This window comes from Mustela nivalis (genome assembly GCF_964662115.1).
Source record: "Mustela nivalis genome assembly, chromosome: 11".
In the NCBI taxonomy this organism is placed as follows: domain Eukaryota; kingdom Metazoa; phylum Chordata; class Mammalia; order Carnivora; family Mustelidae; genus Mustela; species Mustela nivalis.
The window spans coordinates 43,688,195-43,714,447 of NC_139030.1; the positions used below are offsets into that span (position 1 = coordinate 43,688,195).

General features: G+C 51.2%; 3 protein-coding genes and 2 long non-coding RNA genes across 7 annotated transcripts; 1 reads left to right on the forward strand and 4 right to left on the reverse strand.

The window, feature by feature from the left end:
* Window positions 1–491: 491 nt before the first annotated feature.
* LOC309844285 lies at window positions 492–4,916 on the reverse strand. The gene is made up of 3 exons (XR_014300585.1): window positions 4,717–4,916; window positions 3,963–4,330; window positions 492–701 (listed from the first exon to the last, which is right to left on the reverse strand). It is a non-coding gene; the product is annotated as an uncharacterized lncRNA (long non-coding RNA).
* LOC309844284 lies at window positions 4,207–6,305 on the forward strand. 2 transcript variants are annotated; one of them, XR_014300583.1, is made up of 3 exons: window positions 4,207–4,344; window positions 5,516–5,745; window positions 6,198–6,305. It is a non-coding gene; the product is annotated as an uncharacterized lncRNA (long non-coding RNA). The 2 variants fall into 2 exon arrangements; XR_014300584.1 differs by having other exon boundaries at window positions 5,516–5,628.
* Window positions 6,306–7,039: 734 nt separating this feature from the next.
* Window positions 7,040–11,991, reverse strand: HOXD8 (homeobox D8). Of its 2 annotated transcripts, none has more exons than XM_082690871.1 (2): window positions 10,420–11,991; window positions 7,040–10,063 (listed from the first exon to the last, which is right to left on the reverse strand). In XM_082690871.1, the coding sequence occupies exons 1-2, from the start codon at window positions 11,015–11,017 to the stop codon at window positions 9,771–9,773; spliced, it is 891 nt and encodes a 296-aa protein (XP_082546997.1). In that variant the 5' UTR covers window positions 11,018–11,991; the 3' UTR covers window positions 7,040–9,770. The 2 variants fall into 2 exon arrangements, with proteins under 2 accessions (XP_082546997.1, XP_082546996.1); XM_082690870.1 differs by having other exon boundaries at window positions 7,040–10,066; window positions 10,420–11,990.
* Window positions 11,992–16,433: 4,442 nt separating this feature from the next.
* HOXD9 (homeobox D9) lies at window positions 16,434–18,637 on the reverse strand (the record flags this gene model as incomplete). The annotated part of the gene is given in 3 exon segments (XM_082690873.1): window positions 16,434–17,380; window positions 17,727–18,534; window positions 18,536–18,637. Coding segments are annotated over 3 exon segments (1,152 nt in total). The 3' UTR covers window positions 16,434–17,138.
* Window positions 18,638–21,380: 2,743 nt separating this feature from the next.
* On the reverse strand, window positions 21,381–25,152 carry HOXD10 (homeobox D10). The gene is made up of 2 exons (XM_082690872.1): window positions 23,719–25,152; window positions 21,381–22,344 (listed from the first exon to the last, which is right to left on the reverse strand). Exons 1-2 carry the CDS (start codon window positions 24,671–24,673, stop codon window positions 22,067–22,069), a joined length of 1,233 nt encoding a protein of 410 aa, XP_082546998.1. The 5' UTR covers window positions 24,674–25,152; the 3' UTR covers window positions 21,381–22,066.
* Between the last annotated feature and the right edge of the window lie 1,101 nt (window positions 25,153–26,253).

Sequence of the window (26,253 nt, forward strand, 5' to 3'; positions counted from 1 at the left end):
ACCTCCGGGAAGACGGAGGAAGTGAGGTGGCCCGCCACCCTGCAATCTGTCTTCAGGCTCTGCGGCCTCGGGTTGGCCTAAGCTGTCCATCCCGGGAAGCAGCCCTCTGGGGTGGGCGCAGTACCTCCGACACTCCACAGAGGCCGAAAATACTAGGCGACCAAGAGGAGAAGGGAGCAGAGTCACGTGTCCTCCCCACCCCCGCCCGCGCCCGGGGCCTCACCCGCGCCGCCGCAGCGGGCAAGACGCTTGTCCTACAGCGCCTCCTCCTGGACAAGGTGCCAGACAGCCGGGCAGGGGGACTGAGCCTGCCCGGAAAACCCGAGGCTGAGGCTTCTTCGCGCGGGTGGTGGTCTTCAGGCACCAGAGCCTGGGAGCCGGTCCCTCAGTGTCCCCTGGGGGCGGCCAGAGGTCCAGAGGATCCTGAAACACCCCCTCCCGTCCCACCCCCAAGGCTCTCGGCCCAGGATTATGCATCCCCCATTAATTAGGCAAGTTCAGGCAGAAAATCCCTTCAGTTTATCCGTTTATTTATTTATTTGACCAATCTCTGCTGAGCCGCTGGACCCCTCAGAGCCCTCGAACGGGCTGCACGGGTGTAACAAAATCCGGAAACGGTATGGATGAAGGACTGGCCTGAAGTTTGGCGGTTTGAGCAAACGCCAGGAGGAAAGGCCTTTTTCTAAAGCAGAAGAACCAGGCTGGGGGAAAAAAAAAAAATCTGTACACTTCCTGAGGATCACGCATAAAAATTTTCTTTTAAGGTGTTAAAAGTGTGCGTGTGTGTGTTTCTTTTAACACCTTTCTTTGAAAGATTTGGCTTCCCTTTGGCCACTAGCTCGTATTTGCAGACTCCTAAACTGGATGGGATGGTGAGTCAAGATGATTGAAAATAACGTAGTCAAGAACAACATGTTTGGCTATATTTAGATTGAAGGCTGGAATAAAGGAAAGATGAGTAGTGCATAGGAGGGAGGGAGGGAGGGAGGAGTGGAGAGATCAGGTTCTATCTTCCTGCCCTGGGTCCACTCGCCCCCTCCCCCATCCGTGCCTTCTGGCTGGAACCCGCGGGCTGGGCTATTTCACTGCACATGCGCCAGACGCCAAACTGCGCTTAGGGCACAGTACTGCAAGAGCAGCTCGCGCGCTGCTCTGCGGTTTGCGCCGCCTCGCACTGCTTGCGTTCTTACCTGCGGAGGAGCTTGGACGCCCCATCTCAGAGAGAGAGGATGCGTTACTTTCTCTTTTCTTTCTTTTTTCCAGGAAAACCTGTGTTAAAAGCCCCAGCCGTCCTTTCTGATTTGCAAGCCCTGTTCCACCAAACCACCCAAATCGCCATGTTGCCAATGTACACTCTCAAGGTTGTCATCTGGATCCGCAATTTCACATCTAGTACACGGCTTCCCTCGACTGGCTCATCGAGGCAGGGGAAAACCACCCTACGTCGAGAAAGCACAACTTATCCTTCTTTCTGCACAACCATCAAGTCTAAGGGACTCGTTCCTAGAAAGAGGGTATCTATTCACACCAATTCCGGAAAAGTGGCTCTAAATTGGACTTAAGTCGGAATTCCGAGTTCTTGGTGGCTTCTCCCTAGCTTCCGGTGCCCCCGCGTGCCCTGCCCCGCGGCCGCACTGCGGCAAGGCCGTAAATACCTCTAACAGCTGCCTGCCTGCCCGGAGTGAAATACTGTCTTTGTTCCGATTTCCCCCGCTTCCCTAGCTCAGAAAACAGAATTCTGGCGAAATATACTTATTTGAAGGAGGGTCTGTCTGGAAAATACGTTTGGTTTTCAGCCCTGGTGCTTGGCCACATTTATAACAGAGAGTTTTGCGCTTTTCCCTGGTCCTCATGAAAAGTGCAAGCCCAGCTCTCAGCCTGACGGGTAAAACACCGAGGCTCCGACATGTCAGCGACTCCCTGAACTGTAAACGGAAAGAGGTTCGGGCTGAGGACGCTGGGAATTACACTTTCTGGCTTAGGAGCTTTCAGAGTCAAAGTGTTTCTTACTTGATTTTTTTTAAAAAATTGAGTTTAATTTTTTTAAAAATTGGGTTAACAGGGACAATGGGGGCATTTCCGGCAGTAGCAAAAGCGTTAACTAGTCTCCTCCTGGCCTGAGTTCAAATGTGATTTGCAGATTATTTACTCCCTTAAATGCAATCGACCGTTAAGTTCCAATAAACCCTTAATGCTACCACAGGACTTACAAAGAACCCTTCAGTCCTCCGTATCTGCCCATGACCTCACCCTCTGCTGGGTAAGAAGACCTGTGGTAGGCCTAGGTTTTTAGTCACTTGGGCACACTCAGCCACCCAACCCAGGGAAAAAGCAACTGAAGCTGCCAAAACTAGGGCTTGGTCATCATGATCACAACTCCTCCCCACCCCCACACTTGTTCCAGCCCATCTAGGGGGCTCCTTAGGCTTTGGAACTGCCAGGGGACAGGCCTACGTGCCTCTGATCTGGGGCCTGCTTTTCAATAGGTAATGCTTTTTACCAATATGAGACAATGATCTCAACAGCCATTGTACCGTAGTGGTGAAATAGTTACAAAATACAGACATTCCAAATAAAAAATATCACTGTTTCTTATTTGTGAGACCATAGTGAGCCACGACAATTCCTCAGACGTCAACCGGCCACAAATAGTGGCCCTCCATTTTGAAGCCAGCGCGATTCCATCACTCGTGACCACAGAAACCTTTCTACACAGATGTCATTTATTGTTTAGGAACACTTTTATGGCCAAAACGATTACAAAGAATAGTTGGAATATTATTAGGATCTGCCGCTGGGTGCTCTGGAGGCGGTATTCAGCCGTGCGCAGGTCCACGCCATGCGCAATGCGGCATATTGTCCACAGGTTTTACTCTCTCACAAGGTGCTCATGAGGGAATAGTCAAGAGGATTTGAGAGATGCATCCTCAAGTGCTGTTCAAAATCGGTGGGATAAAAGAGCATTCCTTTTTTATTTTTTTTTTCTGCAAAGGCTTTTCTTTTAATGCATAGATAATGTTTCAGTTCAGTATTTTGAAGAAAAGGATAAAATGTTGCTATATATGACGTTTATTGGAAGGCAAAACAAAACAGAACAGACAAAACCCCACCACGACAGTGCAATTAGAGAGCAGGATATCTATTCTTTTCCAATTCTGCCAAGTAAGAAACACTCGCGATATTTGAACTTAGACACGCTGTGAATTTCTTAAATATCTGTTAATTTTTACCCAAGACCTGCACCGGATTTTATGATCCCAATACCTCCCAAAATATGTATTCATTTTGTGACATAAAATAATCCAAATTCACTTGATAGATCATTAGATGTGGGAGGAACCTTTCTTAAATTGTTATAAAAATTCTCTAAGAACGAGAGAAACGGTTAAAAATATCTAAAATTCCATCTCATACATAAGGCCCAGTAAGCCATAAACCCTAGAAATTAGCCAGCATCACTCACCAAAGCCTAGATTAACAAACCGAACACATCCTGGGTACGCAGAATCCACCCCACCCCCACCCCAGCCCCAACCTTCAACCCTCAAAAAACACCTGTTAGCCTCCCAGATACCTCTGACACAGACATGCCGCAAAACACTGCTCTATACTATCGAGTGCCTTTAGTGACCCGCGGCACAGCTAAGACGCCCAGGAACCATCTACAGATTCTTCCCAGGGTGGGGACTGAGGGGCTCTCGATCCAGTGGGGTCCTATCTCTCCGAATCTCGAGGGGAAATGAGGCTTCCCTTGGACTTCCGAGCTCAGCTGGACCCCAGCCGGGGCCCCAGGGGATGCCTGCTCAGAGATGGAGCGATTAGGAAGCAGGGGGGCGCAGAAAGCCACCCCAAGGTACGGGAGAAGTATAGGGAGTCGGGCCAAGCTCACCGGGCTGCCCAAGGAGGTGGGCGCCTGGAGCTCCTCGGCGGCAGTGCTGGGCGCGGGGAGGAGCGACTCTTACCCGGAGGCTGCCGAGCGGGAGGCGGCGGTCGGCCGGGGCGGCTGCAGTAATCCATTAAGCGCTGCCGGGCGACGTGCACTGGGGACTGCAGGGATCTGCTCACGTTGGAGAAAGGGTCGCCCCGGAACCGCGGGGCTTCAGTCCCCCGGAGCAGGCCGGCTGCTCCCGGCGGGCGGTGTCGGCGCCGGCGGGGGCCTGAGCGCCCCGGGCTCCTTCCGGGCTCTCCCGCCCGCCGGGCTCCCCGCCGGCTCCGGAGGCGGCAGCGGCGCGGCCGGAGCGAAGCGGCGGTGGGGCCACGTTGGGCGCCAGGCGGGAGCGGAGGCCGCCGCGGACCCCGCAATCCCGCAGCCCGCGACTGGATCCCACCTCTGCAGAGACAAAGGTTAGAAAAAGAGGGGGTGAGGCTCCAGGAAAGCAGAATGCGGGGGGAAATTCGCCTGGGAAATCAGGAAAAAGGCCGTGAAGGCGAGCGGCGCCTGCACATGACCAGCCGCAGCCAATGACGACCGCAAATAGGTCATAAAAAGGTCTATTACCAAGTTGTAAATTTTCTTCAAACAAAAAGGAATTTGCTGCAATTCCTTGCGGATTTTGCACATACAGCTCGCAAGCGCCATGTTTTTTCCTCTTTCTCTCCCCGCTATCTTCTGTTCTGTGTGTGTTCCTCCTCCTTTTCCTTCCTTCCTCTCTTTCTTCCTCTCTGCTCCTCTTGGCTCTCTCTGCGTCTCTTGCCTCCATGGTTCCTGACTCTCACCTTTTCTAGGAAGTATTTCTTTTGCTCTTTTTTGGTTTGGCTCGAAACCTCTGCTGAATAGAGCGTTGTGTTGGGAAATGAATGCGGTGTACTGCACAGGCGCTCCGGGAGGTGCTCCTGGCAGTCACCCCCCTCCGACTCTCCTTGCGCGGGTCACTTGGCTTTCCCTCCCCTCCCGTCACAGAAAGGCCCGCTCCCGAGCGGCAGCCAGGCACTTTCGGTTTTTGCCCCTCTCATCTCCAGGCAAGCCAGACCCAGTGATCTAGCGCAGAAAACCTGGGCTCTGGAGGCCAAGAAAGCCCGCCCTCCCCCTAACACCTCTCCAACACAAATTGGGGTCCCTCCCATTTCTTGGGGTTTCTGGGGGTAGGAGAGTCACCAACCAGCTCAAAGTCTGGAAATGGTTTTGGATACTTGTCAACTTCTCCAAAATAACATTTGAACTCCCAATGCTTGGCATTTATCTTGGTAGAAATATCCTCCTGGAGAGTGCTGGGTTCAAGGGGAGGCAGTCTTTCTGGATCCCCTATCTTCATACCCTTGCTATGTCTCCCCTAAGTGCAGTTTTTATTTCTAATTTAATTAGAAATTTATTTCAATTTAATTATAGTTTCCCCTTCTTCCATTGCCCCCCAAATGTCTGTCCATCGAAAAGACTGCTCAATGCAACATTGAAGAGGAGAGGGGCTCCATTTGTTCCAGTAAAGAGCAGACCCTCAATTTCAGCCTTGGGAAAAAAAAAAAAAAAAGTCCTTTTTCTTCAAAAGCAGGAGTCACATTCCTTTTGTACTTTTGATAGGAGCTGCTCCAGAGAACACCAGCTGAAAGTAAATGTCCTTGAGGGCCCCAGCATTCTCCTCATCATTAATGTATGGGCATGACCATCCAGGCTTCAGAACCTGCCTGAAGGAGGTAACCCATCCCCCTATCCTTCAAGGACACCATCTTTGGACTTCTAGTAATGCATTTATAAATACTTGCATTGGATGTCTACGGGTAGATTTTCTACTATTAACATCATCATATCCAGTAAGTACCTAAGTGAACAGAGACTTAAACAGAAAACACACAGCACCCTCTAAAGCAGGCCATTTGTATCCCTTGAAAAGTTTTCGGTGATCTTGGATGCTTTTTATTAAAGGAATTCTGTTGCCATCTGTCAGCAAAAGTGATACTCTTTTTTTTTAATTTTTTTAAAAAAATTTGACAGACAGAGATCACAAGTAGGCAGAGAGGCAGGGAGAGAGAGAGGGAGGGAAGCAGGCTCCCTGCTGAGCAGAGAGCCAGATGTGGGGCTCAATCCCAGGACCCCGGGATCATGACCTGAGCTGAAAGCAGAGGCTTTAACCCACTGAGCCACCCAGGCACCCCAAAAGTGATATTCTTTCTGGAAACAGTGTGCTCTAACTTTGCTGGAGGGAACCACAGCAGTATCCAAGGTCCATTAAAATGTTCTATTCCCCTGTCCACCCCGATTCCAGAAGAATCAGCAAACACCACGGAAGCAGAGGACACAAGCTTGGATGTGAAATAGCAACATCTTATGCATTGAAGAATAATAAAACAATGTTTTTAATTACAAAAGAAAATGTGTAAGAATATGTGGGGCAAATATTGGGGCCCTTCCAAGCTAAAACACTTTACACTGATCTGTACATATGGAACTGAACAGAGATTGCTCACTTTAAAATTTTCTAAGAAATTATCTCAATTGCCAATTTTCCTCTAGCCACATAAAAGCAAACTTTATGACCCTCCTTTTCAGCCTGGGGAAGGGGGTCTGGGAAAAGACTTTGCACTTTTGAAAAGGCAGCCATATTTGCACTTTTTCCCCTGTGCAGAGTTGTAATCCAGGCGATGTGCTGGGCTTTGTGGAACCTCACAAAATGGCAGTCTCCGAACTGATTTTTCTCTAGAAACCTTTGAGACCCACACCCTTTTGTGTGTTTCTGGTTCTTGCAAACAGAGAACCTAAATCACTTGGAAGGCTTGGTTCTTTCATTCAAGTATTAACATTGGAGGGTCCTAATTTTCTCTAAACGGTTTACAGACCTCTCTAAGCAGACTCTAAGCAATCCAGGGCCAAAAAGCATCGCTCGATTTTCAAAGGATTGTCTGAAGGTTTATGCAAATTTCTGCAGCAAAAATGTTTGCTCGTTTTGCTGCAAGCCTCAGATGTTTACAGATTTGAGCCAATTAGAAGGGTATTTTCTGTGCTCCTCACCTCAAGTCTGTCTGCATGAAACACCATGATGGGGAGTTTCTAGCCACTAAAAGAAGGTGATGTGTGTGTGACACAGAGAGACAGAGACAGAGAGGGAGAGAGAGGTGTAATTCCCCAAGCTCTTTATTTGAAGGCAGATCTATGATTTTCCCAGCTACAAAAAGAAACATATATACCTAAATTTATTTATGACCAACATTTTCTGCAATGTGTAATCTATGTGTAAGTACAAATACACCAAATATATATCCAGAACACCACAATTTGTATATGTACAAATACTCTGCAGTGCATCACGTACTACAACAGAATTTTTTTCCATACAAGAGCTACAATTTTACTATGGGTTGGGGGCGATGGGTCAAGAAGTACAACACTTCCAGAGCAACACAGAATATAGAGGAAATAAGAACATTGCTACCTCCTCTTCATTTCTTGATTACCACATCCATTCATGCACCAGGTCCCAAGTCTTGCCCCAAATCAGTGACTCTATAACCTCATTTTGGGGAGCATTTTTGAGTGGGAGACAGCGAATTTTGCTAATAGAGTAATCACTTAAATGGAAGGCAGCTGGAGTTTAGCAGCAAGAAGCTCTAGCCAGCCTGTGGCCGCCACCACCATTGCCACCGCTACTCTACCAACCCCCACTGCCACCACCCCACAGGCTGTTTCCTAGCCATGTTTTCAGGCGCTTGGCATCTTTGCTCTAGAAACCAACAGCAGAGTCTCAAGCAGCACACGGAGAAGAGCGTTTCCAAATCCAGCATGCACATTTGCAGCTGTCTCCTCTTGTGCAAATGTTTCTTAAGCTGCAGGCCACCCGTGACTTAAAATTGTCTTTCCTGGCTCAGGTCAGTGAATGCCACGGCCACAGCTTCTTCCCTGGATAGAAAGCTAGGAGCTGTTTCACTTCTGGCCCCACCGGTGCCAACATTTCCTAGGTCCTTGAAGTGGCAGGCAAATAGCCCACCAATGCCTGAGGGGCTGATTCAGGCCTAAGAGAGATTCCATTTTTTTTTTTAAACCTGTGCAATAAAAACCACTCTGGAAATTAAAATGTACCTCTTTAAAAATAAACGCATCTAAAAAATGTGAAGAGCCCGTCAATGTCTACCTTATGAGATGCTTCTCATTTCTTCAGGAGAAGTATTAGTTTACTTGAATTTTTCCTCTTCTCTACTACCCCGCTTCCCCCTCCTCTTCCCTCATAAAATGGCAGCTGCAGGAGCAGCCTCCAATGGAAAATGGATATCTTGTTAATAACAGATCGCAAACCCCAGCATCAGCACAGGCTCAGCGGAATAATCTGTGGTGTAACCCGGACTCTGGGTCTTCCCCCACTGGGCCCACAACTTGAGTCCTTGGCGAAGTTCAAAGCTTTCACAGTATCTTAGCAAGGTTATTTAGAGCAAGATGCAGCTAGGATCTTGAGCCTAGCCAGCCCTCTCTGGAATGAAAAAGAGACCCCTCCCCTGCATTTATTTATTTATTTTTACAAAGGAATGCTTGTAACCCACTCCTTTCTTTCTCTTTTTTCTTCCTCTCTCTCTCTCTCTCTCTTTTTTAAATCAAATAGAAGCTTTAGTGACACGTTGCCTTCCAGTAGCCCAGACGATGGTTCCTGACTCAGGGAAAGGATTATGTGCGGCGCTCAAAGACACTACCTCTAAAAAAGATTCATTTCTTTATTAAGGAGCTAGCTATGTTCTGGAGCGGTTGTTTACACTCAGATTTTTCTGCATTTGCTCTCAGGGCTTGTTTCAATAGGTGAGGCCATCCTGGAGAACAGCAGAGGACGTACCAACCGACATTTGAGGCGCACACAAGTTGGCTCAAAATGGGCGTGCAAACAGAGCGAAGGAAATACAAATAAATATGGCACCTATTCAAAAAACGGATCACAGCAGCGGCCACAGTATAGAGACCTAGCGATTTCAGGCGATACCAAGCGCAGTTCAAAACGAAAGCAAGTTGAGAAATGAGAGACATTCCAAAAGGCGACTTGCCAGAGTGAAAAGTTAATGAGTGAAAATGTTATAATTGGCTTTTCAAGTATTCATTCACTTTAGATGATTAAATTGCCACAATTTGTATAGACTACAGAAAATTATTAAACATCAACTACGACATTTTCCTGAAACTTTTGTCATTGGCCCAACATCTTCCCCAAGCTTAAGGAAGCTGCAGAGCTGGACGACACATTACACTCTCCAGCTAACATGTGCTTTATGAATATTTGGCCCAGAATTTTCCCAGAGATATTACATTTACAAAATACTCAAAGAAACCTTGTAGGAGTAAACAAAAGGCACCCAAACCATTCATTATAAAAGCAGAAAAAGAAAACATAAATAATACGCTTTAATCAAATAACATAAAGTAAATATTCTGCAGGCATAATTTTTTAAAAAAATTAATAGATCTCTTTTAATTTACTCACCATAAAGAAATGATTTTAAGTGTTCAAGTGCACTTGTTTGATTAATAAAGCATTTTATATTCAATTATTTAGTGCTAATCATTAGGAAGTTTATGTTGTTGAGGCAAATCACCAGCTCAGACATTAAAAACTACCATTATAAAAATATAGCAACAAGGTCAGTATCAAATTACCCTTACATAGGACAGCTCAAAGGCTGCTTCTATGTGATACTAGAAACTTTAAACACCCAAACCCCTCTCAAAGCGCAGAAACCTCAAGAGCAGTGACATGAAGGTAGCTTGAAATACAGGTAAAGTCCTTTCCAACAAAGAAAATAGATGGTGTCCAACAGCATGTGTTGATCATTAGTTTTAATAGTCTGTGGTAAAATTTTAAAGGTAGAAGTTAATTTGTCAGGCCTTCGGCTCTGTCTTCCTCCAGCTCTTGGGCTTCCTTTTTGGTTTCCCCATCCTTTGCCTCCTGTCGGGAAACTGGGAATTTGTCCTTGTTGTTCTCTTTTTTCCATTTCATTCTCCTGTTCTGGAACCAGATTTTTACCTGTCTCTCCGTGAGGGCTAGGGCGTGGGAAACCTCAATTCTTCTCTTCCTAGTCAGATAAGGGTTAAAAAGGAATTCTTTTTCCAGCTCTAGAGTTTGGAAACGACTGTAGGTTTGTCTTCCTCTTCGTCTACCAGGAGCTGCTGATTAAAAAAAAGAAAGAAAGAAAACAAGCGTTTTAGAAATGTAATGGTGCCTCTGCAGGTTGCTGGAGTTTTCTGGAACGTGTCTAAAGGATGAAATACAAACAAGTCTCTAGCTCTGATATATATAGGATACGCAGGCAAGAGAAATAGAGAGAAGGTCTTCACAATTACTGTCCCCATCATCTTTACAAAAAAAAAAGAAGTATTACTTTTGAATAAGAGCTACGATAGCTACATAAGGAAAAAGGAGAGGGCAAGGAAAAGGTAGTTTTAAAGCTAGAACGTGAGATGAAAGCAGATTTCTCCCCCTCTCCCCGCACTGGAAAAAAAAAAAAAAAATGCATCCCAACCTTGTGGTCTCATCCAGGGAAACATTTGAGAAGGAGACGAGCTCTGATTTAAGTGGTCTGGGTCCTCGCCAATATTACCACTGGACGATTTACAGTCAGGATATTGTACCAGCTCGGCCTCTTGCTGGGTCGTAAAAATCGGCTGTCTCTGTAAGTTATCGTATCCGTAAAACTTCGCGGGCTCCCCGTGACAGGCAATCCCGCCGCAGGGGGGAGGCGGCGGCGGAGGCGGAGGATGCGGAGGAGGAGGGGGGGCGGCCTGGTAGGCTGCGGCCGGGCTGCCCCCGCCGGGGTGGAAGTAGTCCTGGCCGTGGCCCGGGCCGCTCCCACCACCGCAACCCGGCCCGGCGGGCGGCGGCGACGGATGCGGGTGCGCGTGCGCCTGCGGGGGCGCGTGCGGGAAGCCGGCGGCACTGTTGCCATAGAGCTGCAGGGCGGCGGCGGCGGCGGCGTGGCGGCTGCCGACCTCGGGCGCGAAGTGACAGTCGTAGTAAGTGGGATTGATGGCCTCGCCCGCCGCGGCCGCCGCCGCCGCCGCCGCCGCCGCGGCCGCCGCCTTGTACTTGGAGTACAGCGGGTTCACGAAGTAAGAGCTCATCGGGGCGGCGGCGGCGGTGGTCAGGGGCCGAGGTAGGGCGGCCCTGGGCGGGCGGTGTGCAGCAGGCAGGGAGCGCGCCTCAGCGCGGCCGCACTGCCGCGGGGGCCTCTGGGGCGGCTGCTCGTTCCGCCGGGGCCGCCGGGCTACGTTGCTGCTGCTACCCACCCGCCCGCGCGCGCGTCGCCTCTGAGGCCCGGCCGCCGCGGGCACTTGGCTACTGGACGCTCATGCCCGGCTCTCGAGCCCGCCGCCTCGGCCTCGCGCCGCCTCCCTCGCGGGTCGCGGGGCCTCACCCAGCCCCCGCGCTCACCGCCCGCCCGGCCTCTCCCGGCGCGCGCCGGCTCGGCCGCAATATAATCGCCGACGCCCCGGGTGACCTGCCCCGCTGCCTCCACTGTTTCCTCTCAGGCACCAGGCGGCCCTGAGCGCACCGGGACAAGAAAAAAAGTGCGCCCGGCCCACGGGGACACTCTTTGGCTTCGGTTTACAAACGCCCGCTCTGGAGGGAAGAGAAAAAAAACACCCTCTACCCGCCACCACCTCTCACCTCGGCCCCCCCGCGGCCCCCTCCCACCGCTCTCGCCGCCGCCGCCGAGGCTGCCGCCCCGGTGCGCCCCGGCGAGGCATTTTCGCACCACGCCACTGAGTGGAGAAGATGGGGGCGAGATAACCGCGCGGAGGGATCCGCGCGGAGGCGACACCGTTGCTCCCGACGGGACTCCTCACGCTGGCCGGGAGATGCCTCCGCCGGCCTTAAAGGGGGCCCATAAAGCCGCACTGCCAAGGGCTCGCCTTGCCCCCCGGGGCCCAGGGAATGTGGCTCGCGGCTGGCGTGGCGGGGGCGCGAGAGAACCTTACACTTGGTGGGGGGGGAGGAAGGAAGGCCACTCCCAGGAGGCCAGGGCAGCAAATGACTCCCTCCCCTGGCCCCTAGAACAACCCCCCAGAGGTTGGCCGTGGCTTTTGCGCTTCTGGACACGCGGGCGCAGACCGGGGAACAAGGGCAAGTGGTGTAGACTGACCTGACCGCGTACATTTGGGTTGGGTCCTGAGTGGTTTGATTAAAGGCCACAAAGGTGATCCCCAAACCTGGCATTATCAAAGCGAATCTAAGGCCTTCTTTTCCAGGCGGGCAGGCCTGGTGGAAATGAGATGTACATTTACCCTTGACGCACTGCACGCCTGGCTGAGGCTCCCAGGTTAATTGATATTTAATGGAAATCATGCCTATGAATATAGTTTCCATCATTTCACCCTTGATAGACGTCAGCACCAGGCGCAGGGGGAACTGAGGAATGTGGGGGCGGCGGGGGCGGGCAGATTAGCATTGCTGAGGGAGTAAATAGAAAAGCGGACAGAAATGTTCCAAGGCGGGAAGGAGAACTCACGCTCGGGTGGGTGGTATTTCCTCCAGCAGGACGAGCGGCTCCCGGGTCTCAGCCCCGGCACGGAGCGGACCAGGGCAGGCGGTGGCCCCGGGCGAAGCGCGGGGGGCCGACCCCTGCGAGTCCCCACTTGGAGCCCCGGGCCGGTGTTAGGATCGCTCCGGTTCCGGGCAGCTGCAGGCGGCGCCCACCGTCTGCTAATGATTCTAGTTCATCTGCCAAGCCTGTGAAGTGACTGCTGAGAGCGGGCGCTGCATTCAGCTTAAAAAGTTACTCATTTTTCCGAAAGAAAGGAAAGAGAAGGGTCATCCTAGCTTGAAGGATGAGGAAGAGAAATGTCCCGTGTCATGTGGGCAAGTCGAATGTAAACCGGCAAAATATTCCTGGTTTTACGTGCTCGCTCGCCGTTAACCGCCGTTTTCTCTTCCTCAAACCTCCTTTTTTCTCCCTGTCTACTCCCGTATTAATGTCCAATAAGTATAATAAGTCGATGTTGAGTGCGTTTTCCCTCGCCGACTCGGCCTTTCTCGTGAGCTCCTCAAATGACCGGGGCCCCTTTTCCTTAGGGATAATCTATTGCTGTGAGGGCACCAGGCCCACACCAGCCTTAATCGACCTCGGAAACATGCCCCGAGCCCACGGAGGGCGCTCCCGCTAAAGCTAAACCACACTACGCCGGCCTTTCACGCCAAATGCAAATATCTAAAAACCCGAGACGGCCCCCAAAGGCGCAGCAGGCGAGTCATTTCCACCACCCCCTACTCCTTGTGGGTTGGTCCTGTCTGTGACTGCGATCCTGAGGTCAGTCCGTGTGGACTGAATCATATTTTGCAAATGGAGAAAATGAGATCGAGACGGAAAGGCATAACAAGATAATGTTTAATACTCTTTCAATTGTTTCTACAGAATGGCTGAAAATGGTCCAGGTAAACGGGTGGTTAATGAATTTCCAGATGATAAAGGCATGCTTTATTTTTTAAATGAGTGGGGAGTGGAGGGTGCGGGGTGGGGTGAGGGGAATGGAGTTTGTTGTTTTCTGCCGGATATACCCAGGTAAAACTTCCTTAAAACCCGAAGGCGAACAAACCTATTCTGATAGTTAACGATTTGTACTTCAGCCTTGCAAATACCCAATTAAAAGAGAATTATTCTCAATAAAGCCTTGGAACCAACTTTGTAATTGTGGCTTTTTAAATTTCCGTGTTTGATGTGTGCGCGTGTGCGTTATTTAAACTCTAGATCAATGAATGGGTTTTGGAACAGAATGGGAAAAAGAAGAGCGAGCCCAGATCTCAATACTACAAGGCACCTTCCAGAACTGTGTTTTTCCTTGGGGGTGGGGGGGGGCAGGTCGCAGAAAAGAAACACAAATTCTACGAAATTCATTTCTACACACTCTGGCCTAATTAAGAAAGCATTATAACACAACATTTCCTCTTGGGACAAAACACTTAGCTCCCCCTCGCCCCCCACCCCAAGCATTCTGTTTATAATCTGAATGGGAAAAGAGCGCGATTAACTTTGTAAATAAAGATCTATGCTTTTTACATGCTTGTTTTGATAGACTGCATTAACTTAACCATAACATTTTACAGTTTCAGCTGTGCCATAGTCCAAATTTTCTAAAATCCTGACTAATCCAAAATTTTATACCTAACAAACACGCCTGGAGAATTTAATAGTGTACACTGCATCTTTTTGGTCAAGTTTATCCTGATTAAGAATTAAAAATAAGATTGTAAATATTTTAAATCAAAACCTTCCTTGCCGCAGCGCCAGCTTTACGAGATCACAAAGTGGAGCAACAGCGCTCTCTAGTGGCAAAATGCCGCCTCCCTTTATCCGACTCAGACCAGTTCTAATCTTGTTCTTTATTTTGACTGGGGCTTGGATCGTTGACACTAATAATGCTCCATCCCTTTGATTGTCAACAAGTCAAGTGCAGTAAGCAGGGGATCCTGAACGCCAAAGATATCTGTACTCCCGAGAGCTTCCAATAGTGTCTTTTTCAAAAGCTTCCAGACCTTCTTTTGCCAGACACAGTAGGTCCCCATTCTGTAATCGCCCACAGTTACAGGATGGGCTGGGCTGAAGAAAAATTACAGCTTTCTAAATATCAACTACAGCAGGCTTTTTTGTCAGAGGAGCCAGGCACTTCGAAAACGAAGAAATGATAGTTCATTTTATTGGTATTTTCTTTTAAAGCTTGTTGCTCAGCAGAAAATCCTGAATATTTGCTATTTTAACTTTTTATTTTTAATCCTTCAGGCCCATTTCACTGGGCAATCTGGGGACAAGGGAAGGCAGAACTAGAAACCAAATTAAAAGCTTTTTGCTGGATCTCTGAGCGGCTGTCTGGAAAGGCCCTGTTTGGTTGTGTTTATTGGCATTTCTATACACAATAAATGAGATTTTAAATTTATATCACAAGTCACAGAGTGAGATAAACTGACTAAGCATTCCACTTGAATTTTTGTTAAAGCAAAGACTTTTTAATCAGCTGAGGTATTTCCTTCGAGGTTAATCGTTTTTCTCAATTTCAAAAATGTTTTCTTCCAATTCAGCTGTAACGATTACATTTTTTATAAGCAAAGAGAATTTAGAATTTAGAACAATACTTTTGCTACAAAGTTTGGAATGGGAGGCCAGGTACTTTTATGAAAGGGCATTTAAATACATCTTTCCCTGCGACGATTCGGCTGGGAGACCCTGGGTTCCAGTAAATGATTCAATATCACTAACTTCTCCCCAAATAACAGGCCAATTAAAAAAGAAAGAAAACGAGCTAGACCGCCACCATAGTGAAATATTATAAAGAGCCACCCACCCAGTATTCTAATACTGGGCTCGTTTTAAAAATCAGAAATCTATCATCTCCTCTTTCCTACCCTCCCCCATTTTTATTTCCTAGGTGCTCACACCTCATCGGGAACTCTCAAGCCCATGCCTTCTTGGTCCAACACAGTCTTGTTTATATTTTATTGTCCAGATTTTAAGACCCAGTTTTGTCTGCATTTTTCCCTTCCTCCCACAAACACAACATCAAAATGAGATGGTTTCAAAGCGAAGCGCCGAGCCTGTCGTAAACTCATTACCTCCAGACGTCTCGCCGGCTCGATGGCTTTATGACACCTTGGCTCTTCCTGTTTTCAAAGAGCTCTAGGTATCGGGTTGGCCGCAGGGGCGGGGGTACGCTGCACCTTCTGCCGGATCTGGGCCTTGGCTTTCCCTCCCAGCCCCCCTCTGCTTTTCCTTCAAGTCCCCTGTTTCATGAGGATCCCCCCAAACTCTGCCATTGCCACCCCCCTTCTTCCACCTAGCCCAGGCCACCCGGCGCCACCCATTCTCCGGCCTGCAAAAGCTATGCTGGGCCGAACCTTCACTTACAATGACCTTCATTTTAGCCCCTGAACGCAGACCTTAGAGGGCCAAGCTGGGGGCTAAACTCGCACTGGAACTGAGGGGGGGAAGGGGCACTAAGATGGGGTGGGGGTAGCTGCCGAGGAGAGCCTTGACCATTTTGATCTGCTAAGGTCACTTTGGGGCTCTTGAGTGTGTGCAGGGCAGAAGCTCGGGCGCAGCCTAACCGGCTCAGTCCTTCAGGAGCCAGCCAGCCTTTGGAGGTGGGGGAGTTGCTCCAGAATGCAGTTGGCCTTTCCCTTGTTTAGAGAGGGGAGGAGATGGCTTGGTACCCTTGAGTAGGCGGAAACGGGGTGCGATGTTCCAACTCCCAGGGAAAGTGTGCCTGGCTTCTGGGGCCCTGGGGGTGGGGGTGGGGGCTCCGCTGGGCACTGCTGTGAGGCTGACACTGGGCGAGGGCCCGGAGTTGGCTGAGAAACTGGAAGCAGGCTGGGGGAAGGACAGAGCAGCCAAGGGCCCCCCTCTGCCCACACAAAGGATAGACTCAGAGGCACATCGGACCTTAGGTGGAAGGGCCCCAGATTTTTAGCAGTGTCTCCCTCCCAGGGATGGGAGAGAAGTCCTGTGGGGATGGTATTTTGCAAAGAGACAGAGAAAGCAGACACACAGTGTTCAGGGCCAGCGTCTGGGCTCCGTTTGATCAGGTCAGCATTTATTGGTAGGAAGCGGTAACATTTACAACTGGTCCTCAGGCAGGAACCCGGAGGGCCTACACCCGCGGCCGCCCACGCAAGCCGAGCCCTCCCCAGGAGCGATCGCCCCTCCAGTGCACTAAGAATAAACCCCCCACCCACCAGAGGCCCTGTGCTCCCCTCTCGGCCTCATTTCAGGTCTCAGTGAAGGGCCGATGGGCTCCCTGAGGAAAGGGGACTTTCGTAACTGGTGGGCAACCTGGGCGGGCCTCCCACCGTCGTCGCTCTGCCTTCATTCTCAGAAGTGGGGCGCCCTTGGCCCCTGCTTGAGCAGCGCTGGGGGCTAAACTACGCACTTTTCAAAAACATAGAGGACATTTACACAGGGGAGGGCTCCTTAATCCAGCGTGCACTCACAAAATATAGCATTTCCTATGGAACCAACGGTTCAGGAAAGGGGGGGGGAGGCAAAACCCAAAGCCACTTCGTTTCTCCAACACAAAAGCGAGCAAATACAGAGTCCCCCAAATACCTCACAGAGACCAACCACACAGTCACTTCTACCTAAAAGGGAGAGGGGGAGGAAATGTCCGAATCGCAGGAGAGTTTCTGGAAATCAGCACCCACAAACAAAACCCCCACTGCCTTTGCAGCGCACAGTGGTCCCGCCAGCGCCGCGTCGGGTCAGTCTCCTTTGGGGCATTTCTCCTTGCTCATCTTTTTCATTTTCATTCTACGATTCTGGAACCAGATTTTGACCTGTCTCTCTGTGAGGTTCAGAATCCTTGCCACCTCGTAGCGCCGGTCCCGGGTGAGGTACATGTTAAAGAGGAACTCCTTCTCCAGCTCAAGCGTCTGGTATTTGGTGTAGGGACAGCGCTTTTTCCGGGTGGAGCGAGCGTGGATCCAGTTTGCTGCAGGGTTATCTATGAAGAGGGGAGTTTGGAGAAAGGGATCGAGGGGCGGAGGGGAGGCAAGGAAAAACGACAGGGTGGGGGAGAGAGGTCGTTAAATTAATTTCACCGAGGATGGCCGCTTTTCACAACTTGGGGGGAATTATCATAAAAAGCCTTAATGCCCGCGCTCTGTTTACCGTACAAACCGCGCGCCTAGGGTAGGTGGTTATGGGAAGCTTTTTATGGATGCGTGTTGCTCGCCTAGGCTAGAGTAGGCGTCTAGACGTTTTTATAGGTTAGTAAAACTATCAGTTTTGCACATTCGAGCCTTACAGGTTTCAGCAATAAATCAGGGGGCAATTTCTTTTGCACTTACTTGGGTCAAGTTGCTGCTGCGGCGGCTGCGGATGCTGCTTCTCCTCCTCCTTCAGTGGGCAGCCTGGGCTCGGGTGGTCGCTGCAAGCCGAGGGCTCCGACGAGCCTCCTGCCCCGGACCCGGACCCGATCCCTGCCCCGGGCGCAGCCGCCGCTGCCGCCTTGTCCCGTAGGAACGAGTTGCAGGAGAACTCGGGGCCGCCGCTCCCCTGGGACTCCCGGGCCGCGGAGCACTCAGTCCTTTTGGAAGAGGAAGACGTGGAAGTGGAGGAGGAGGTGGAGGTGGCGGCGACAGGGGTCTGGGCCGCTCCGGTTTCAGGCTTAATCCCGTAGTGCCGCCCGTTGGGTGGGCCGCTGGGGCCGGGGCTGGGACCAGGGCCCGGGCCACCTCCACCCCCGCCGCCGCCGCTACCTCCGCCGCCCGAGCCGCCCGGAAAACCGGGCAGCGGCTCCATCCAGGAGCGCATGTAGCGGCCGGGCTCGGAGGCGGCGGCGGCCAGGGGCGGCGGGGGCACGTACGGGTGGTAGAGGCCGCTCATCGCCGCCGCCGCCGGGGGCTGGGCGGGCACCGCGGACCACGAGGCGGAGAACACGGCCGATTTGGGGGCAAAACTACACGAGGCAAACTCGGCGGCAGCAGCAGCCGGGCTGTCGGCCACACCTGTGGGCCTGCCCTGCGCGCCGGGCCCCGGCGGTCCAAAGCGCGCGGCGAACACCTCGTCGCCCTCATGGCCTATGAGCGAGTCCACGTAGTAGTTGCTGAGGGTGCCACTGGAGGACATTTTGAGGCGCCGTGCGCTCCCACCCAAGGTTACACTGCCCGCCGCGGCGCCGCTCCCCGCCGGCGCCGGAGCGGCCGACTAGTTCGCAGGCTGCAGCTTCCACCATTGGTCGCGCGGCCCACGTGATCATATTTACCAATACCGGGAGTAAATCAGTCCGCTAAACTGGGGGCTGCTGTGATTTAAAAAAAAAAAAAAAAATCATCATCAACATAAGCGCCGCAATTAGAGCCCATGGGCCGGGTCCGTGCGCCCAGCTCGGTCCGGCCTGGCTCGGACAGCCTGCGGTGGCTGGAACCACTACGCCCGACCGTGGCCGCAGGAGGCGCTGGGACTATTTGTTCGTCTCTTTTTGCCGTCCTCGGTCCTGCAGTTCAGACCCAGGCGCTGCCTCTCCAGCCCGTGGACTCAGCTCCCGGCCGCGGGTCCCGGGCGCACCGAGCACTGGGCCAGAGCCCCGGGCGGCCCAGGGCGCGCAGGGCGGCGTGCTGCCCGAGGCAGGCCGGCCTTCGGAGGCGGCCCCCTGGCGCCCGAGGGGAGTTTTTTCCCTGTGCCTTCTTTGCTACCCAAACGCACCCCTCCCTACACAGACCCACACACGCTCTCTCACAGCTTGTCGTGTTGTTTAAAACAGGTGGAAGACCTCTGTAATGATATTATGCCTTTCAATAAAAATTTTATGAGGTGTATTTGATTATAGATTAATGTGTCCCTAATAAAACGGACGGATGGAGCAGCTCGGAGGGCCTCCTCCCCCTAGCACACTCACACACGCCCGCGCAGCCACACACTCCCCCGACGTGAGGCTAAGCACACGCCACGGCCCGAGGGGTGAGCTGGGGCATCCCGGCCCGCCGACTGGGTGCTTCGGCGGCCTCCGCTGGGGCTTCTGTGTGCCCTCGGAAGTGCTGGCAGACTGCAGCGTAGGCACCGCGGGGACGGTGGCGGCCAGGATGCCTTGTCTTTCTCCGGGGCTGCTGGAGAGGCCCTGGAAGAGAACACGCCATAGGGCAGAACCCAAATGCTAGCGCAGGCCCGCTCCCGCCCACCACCCGCAGCCTGCCTCAGAGAGGCCAGCGGAAACCGCATCTCCCCGGGGCCAGGCCGCTTCTTGTGGCGCCACTGTCTTCCGAATTCTTCTTCTTCTTCTTCTTTTTTTTTTTTTCTCCAGAAGTAAGGCTGGGCAGCCTTGAATCTGAGGGAAATGCCCATTGTCACTCCCAAATCCATGGTACAAAGCCTCTGAAGCTCGGCTGGGAGCCGAGACAAAAGCAGCCCCAGAGCGGTCGGCAGAGGATATATTCCTCACTCTACAAGTTGCCCAGAGCACCCTTGGAGGGATCCCAGCCCACCTCGAACCCCGGAAAGGAAGGGGGTAAATGGCTACTTATGGCCTGATTGATTGCCTTTGCCAATGGCTTTCTGATTTTGTTCCAGAGGCTATGCCTTTGCCTGTAGCACGGGTTTTCCTCTGAGACATGGCCCCCTGTCAACAACTAATGGCGCTCCCCACATCGCAGGGAGGAAACGGATAAGTTAAAATTGCCCTCCTTCTCCTGCCCAACCAATGGAGGTCTGGGCAAATCTACTCTTGTGTTTCCAACCTGGCATTGATTCCCAGCCTTCTCTCTCCCACCCCTAAGAAATGGCTCTCCTAAAGGGTTCTGTCTTGGAACTGGGGAAGGTTCTTGGTTTTCAGGAGGAAGTTTAAAACTCTGAATAAATACTGAATTTCCTAAAGACTCCCTTGATGGGAACTGTAAGGCTCAGAGCCCCTGAATAAATAGTTTCATGGGGAGAAAAAGTGAAAAGGACGTGTTTGGTGAAGCTTCTTGAAGTCGGAGGAGACCTTTTGAAACCACAACACAACATGAGGAAACGAATTCTCTGTCGGCTCTTCCCTCTAAGGCCTCTTCTCCTTTCTCCAACAAAGAACTAGATAAGCCTGGACTCTTTTGGTGAAGGCTGGCTGGAGTTTTCCAAGCTGGGTCAGCAGCTGGACTTTGGACTTCATGTGAAGTCATGTTCATTTGCAAAGTCCCTTTCAGTCACCTTTTGTACATTTTCTTGTCTCCCGATACAGTGGCTCCACCCAACAGTTTATAGTTAAATAGGGGGAGCATTACCTGGGGAGGAGGAATCTTTTTAGAAAATTTTACAAAAATTTCATGTGGGCCACTGAAAGCTAATGACTGAGCATGAAATCCTTCCACAAGGAAACCAGGGCAAAGTGGGATGGGAAAACTCACCCATCCTCGGCTTCGCTGTGGCCTGGCTCTTCTTGCGCTTGGGATAGGGTGGGGGTGAGGGCAAGGAAGGGGGCAGAACTGGAACCGTGGCAGTGCTAGCTGCTGTTTGTCCTTGTTCCTGTAAGGGAGGCCGGCGGCTTCCAGGTGGGCCAGACTGGTTTCAACCTAGCCCCTGATGATGGCACACCAGTCAGAAATCACCAAGACCCTACTGAAAGTGTTAGAAAATAACAAAACCAAAACCAAAGACAGGAAAACACACAAAAGGGAGCTGTGGGGAAAAAAGCAGCGGGGGCACTGTCTTACTAGGCTCTGGTTAGAGGGAAACAAACACCCATCTAGAATTCAATTATGTTACTATACTGGGGAGGTGGGGGAAGACTCCCCTTCTTCCCAGCTAGGAAAACAGCACACCTTGGCTGGATTATCACTCCCCTCCACCAACCACTGCTGAATTTTAGCACCCTAGGCCTCCTTCAGCTTCGCCCATCTTCCTCCTTCTTGCTCTCTGTCACCATCCTCAACTGTCCCAAACAAGCAATTTAACCGGAAAATAATTTCACCAAAGGCTTTCATTTCCACTGTAACATAGGTCCATTTCAGAAAGCAGAGGGAGCGAACTCATTTCCAGAGTTTATTGCATTATACATGCGACCAGAACATGCACAGAAAGGACAGGTTGCTGCTGTACTTCTACCAAACCACAGATGCACCACAAGGGAAGGCTACAAGGCATAAGTCGTCAATATTCCATCTCACCAAAGACAATTGCTAAATTCATTTGCGAAAAGATACATTGTAATGTGCTTTTTTAGTCCCCCTCCCCCCAAAGCTTGTGGGTTTTCTTAATCTTTTTTTTAAATATATATGTAATTTAAGTACTTTTAAGTACTCAATGTATTCAAAAACGCCATGAGATCATGGACTAACCACACACAGAGACCTTTTGCATTAGGAAAAACATGAAAAAGTCACATTGCTGGATGGATGAATGAACTGATGGATGCTGTACAGTTCCAATAAGTTAAGACCCAAATGAAAATGCGCAGTAATAGTTACCCTGCATTACGATGAAAAAATAATAAATTACACGTGCTAGTTTTTTTAATATATATATACTCATAGGGATTACAGATCACTTGCAGCACGAACAGAATGACCCCAAAGTCACATTCTAGCAGGAAACAAAACAAAACAAAACAAAAAACAAAGAGCAATGAAGGTTTTGTTTCCGCCTTCCCAGTCCTCCAGCACTGGGCCCTGGAACGCGGTGCCCCCTCTCCGATCCTGGCCTCCGACGGGCCTGGGACCTAAGAGAAGGTGAGGTTGGCGGTCAGTTCTCGGATCCGGTTCTCTCGGCTCATCTTCTTGAGTTTCATTCGGCGGTTTTGAAACCAAATCTTGACCTGCCTGTCGGTGAGGTTAACGCTCTTACTGATCTCTAGGCGGCGCTCGCGGGTGAGGTACATATTGAACAAGAACTCTTTTTCTAATTCCAGCGTTTGGTGCTTAGTGTAAGGGCACCTCTTCTTTCTGCCACTCTTTGCAGTGAGCCAATTGCTGGTTGGAGTATCGGACTTGATTTCCTCTAACAAAATTAAAGGGAGAAGAAGAAAAAAAATCAAGAATTTTTTTTTTCTCTCAGTCTTTTCAAATGTACCCTTGGCCATGACCCCGCTGGCAGCCAGGCCGCTTTGGGAAATGCTGGTATTAAACATTACTCATATGAGGTGGGCCCTGGAAAGGATTTGTAATTGACGCCAGATTAGTTTAAATGCCCAAAATGACACGATGGGTGGGTACTCTTGCCCTCGGTGTCAGGGTTCTCTCTCTCCTCCTCTCAACTTTCTGATTTGCACAAAACATCAGTACAATAGTAAAGTTTCAGGATCTCCCCAACAACATTCTAACTGGGCAGCTTATAATTGGGCTGGAGTGGAAGAAGCAAACCACAGCCTGAATAAGACTACCAACCCCACGGCTGCCTCACACCCCCAAGTCTGCCACTTCTTCCCCACTTTTCCTGCCCAGGCGAGGAGCCCCACAACCAGGTTGATAGTTGCCCTTCTCTTTCAAAAGATAACCAAGGAAGCGAGTACACCTTCTCCGACCTGCCTGGGGCATTGCTGTACTCCCCAGAATTTCTTGCATTCTCATGCTTTCTTGACCCCACACAAAAGCATCCTCCCACCCCGAGAAATGGGGCTCCTTACTGTGGCCCACCTCTGGGCACTGAGGGAGAGGCTTAAGGGCAGGGTTCCTTCTAAAAAAGCCAGCACACCAGGCTCTTTGCCCCAGCTTAGCCCTAAAGCTGGCCCTGCCGGGTGGGCCCTGCAGATTCCATTCTCCCCACCCCCCTTCAGCCTTTGCCCTCTTTGCAAATGGATTGCAAAGCTTACGGCACTTTCTCCCAGACAAAGCCAAGGTTACCTAACCCCGCAGAGGCTGGGAGCCCTGTTCCCCAGTCCCAGTGCCAACCAGCCCAGTCATTTCGTTCCCATTGCCGCCCCCAAGCTCGCAGGATGCGGGGTGCATACACTTGAACACGAACACAGTGCCTTGGACCGCCTTAAAATCATCATTGGGTGAAAGGCAAAGCTGGGACTGCAAATCTGAGAAGGAGAAAGGAGGTTTTGGGGCCATGTTTACGAGCCGCAGGTCTCATTTGCCCTCTTTTGTTGCATTTCAGGTCTAGCTCAGGAAAAATAAACCCGGCAAGCCCTTCCTCTGCCCAGGCGCCATCAGCGTGGGGCCAGGACCAGCCAGGAGGGCCAGGCAGCCGGGGAGAAGCGGGGACCATCTCAAGACTGAGACTGCCCCTCTAAAAGCCAGGAGGAGCGGCACCTGCCAGTCGGGCCCCGCCTCAGCTGCCCCGGCTCAATGCTGGGCACCCAGGCGCTCCCTCTCCGCTGGGTTCCCGGGCTGCACGCCCCCGCTGGGGTGGCAACTTGTTCATACCGACCTTTGCTTTCCTTCTCCTGTACTTCGGGACTGGACACGGAGACCTCAGCCAGGCAGCTCCTTTCTTCCGGAAGGCCGCCCTTGGCCTCGGGGCTCTCCACCTGGGAGACTTTGGTGGGCTCTTGGCCGCTCACAGGCTCGTTCATCTTCTTTTCCATCTGCAGCTGGGCGGCCGAGAGCTGCGGCTTGGCCGCGCCGCGAGGGTTGAGCTGGAGCATGACTGTGGAGCTGCCTTCGGGGCTGTTATTGTACTCTTGGGTTTTCCCGGTGGCGTAGGTCTGACTCAGTCTAAAATATCCAGGGACAGGAACTTCGGGGTTCTCAACGGGACAGGACTCAGGGACCAGCCTCTGGTACGAAGGGACCTCAGCAGAAATGAGTTTGTTGCGCTTATCAGAATACATGCAGCAATTGGATTCTTCCTTAATGTTGGTGGTGAAGGAGCAAGTGGGGACTTGCTGTGTAACAGGTTGCTCTATTCGACACGATCTGTTCGGGTCTGTCCAACTGTCTACTTGAGGTATATAAGGATGCACATTCATACCCATATTTTGGTGGTTCACTTCTCTTTTGGCCAGAGACGGGAGCAGTCCACAGGTTTGCATTCCATAGGTCCCCATGTCTGCGCTAGGTGGTGGCATGTACATGCTGGCGCTGCTCGAATAAAAACTGTCACTCCTGCAGGCACTGATCAAGGAATCTACTAAAAAAGTATTAGCAGCAGGAGAGCTGTTGGGAAAGGACATTTTGGGGAGGAATTTGAAGAAGAGAGATTGTGTCCTTTGTAGGCTGACATCTCTAGGAAAACATTCCCCGTGTAATTGTGGATGCCTCTGCCGACCACATGACAACCAAGCCAATGAGATTTGAAAATGGCCTTGAGCCGCAGCCTCCTCGCAGGTCACGTGCTCCAGAGCCCGGCCGGCCGGCCGCGTAAGCACGGACAACAGCGACATCTACTACGCGCCCGCGATAGTGCGCGCTGGAGACAACCGGTCCAGCGCTCTCCGTCGCCCGCCAGCCTCCCCGGGGCTCGCTCAGCCGGCCAGCCCCACTCGCGTCCCCCGCTCAGGCCTCTGGGCCCCGCTAGCGGAAGGAAAGCCTCAGCCGGAGGGGCGTCCGAGAGAACGGGCGGGGAGGGAAGCCAGAGTGCCGGTGCGCCTGCACACAGAAGCATGCCCCCGCACACACCCAGGCAGAAAGCGCCCGAAAGCCGGGGCACGGGCGGGGGGTGGGGGCCCGGCTGCTTAATTTTCTCCCGGGCAGCGTGGGAAGGTGAGTCGGATTCCCCGGGCTCAGAGACATCCCACCCCAGGGAGCCACAGGAAGGGTGTCTCACGCAAAGACGCGATCAGGTTATCGTGGGGAGCGGAGGCAAGAAGGGCGGCGAGGGCTAAGAGGCCAAGCTGGCCGGCCCGGAGCCCCGAGGACTGGCCGGCCCGGAGCCCCGAGGACTGGCCGGCCCTGGCGCTGTCCATTCCCTCCTCCAGCCCGAGGGAGATGCGGGATCCAGGCCCCTCCGCGCCCGGGCGGGCTGCCCAAGCCTTCGGCTCTCTCGAAGGAACCACACCCCGACCTCTGCGGCCGGGCCGCTGGGAGCATTCAGCCCGGAGACAATCCCTCGCCAGCAGTTGGCTGTCCTCGAAAGCGTCCCTCCGGTTCCCAGCGGGAGAACTAAACCGAGGTTTCCTTCCCTACACACCCTGATAATAATGAGCAAAGAGGAAGGAAGGAAGGAAGGAAGGAAGAGAGAAAGAAAAGAATTTTTTCAAGGAAAGGGGAAAACTCTTGCCCTCAGACTCCAGAAGTTTGAGAAAACTGGCTGGGCCGAATAGCAAAGAGAGAGAGATGCAAAGGTGTCATTTGGTTCTTCTGCAAAGAAAAATATGTTTTCCTTTTATGGATTTTGTAAAAGCATTGGTTTCTGACAAGTGCAAGGTACAAAAGGTTGTGGAATTTATTAATACATATTAAGAAGAATCAGGGCGATCAATAAAATTCTCATCTACATTCTTGGGCTACTTGGTAATTTTCTTGCTTCTGAAGGTTTTTAAAGAGTTATACCCGCTGTTGCCACACACGGGAAGATATTTTATTAACAAATCAATCGAGACTTTGTAAAGGATAAGATTAATAGTTAAGATTTAGCATAATGGCGTTCGCTTTATGAATTATTGAAAATTATACTATTGATTTTTCCCCTTCGCTACTAACCAAGAAGGTCAATTTTTGTTTCAACACAAATCGTCAAATATTAAAAGCTATACTTTTGTCAGAAGTTGAGTTTTATAGTTTTGGACAATTCCTAAAATTATTTGACACCATTTTGCTTGGAAAAGGGGAGGGAGAAAAAAAAAAGGAGGTGGGAGAAACTTAGTCCTCTGTTTCCTTTAGTGACGGAAAGTTCTGCAAAGAGGATTTGGTCTGGGGTTGTGGTTGAGCTCATTAAAGAATAACCACCATCACCACCATGGAAACTCAGAGTTTTACGAGAAACTTCTCCAACAACTTCCTTTCTTGTTCTCTGGTTGCAGGC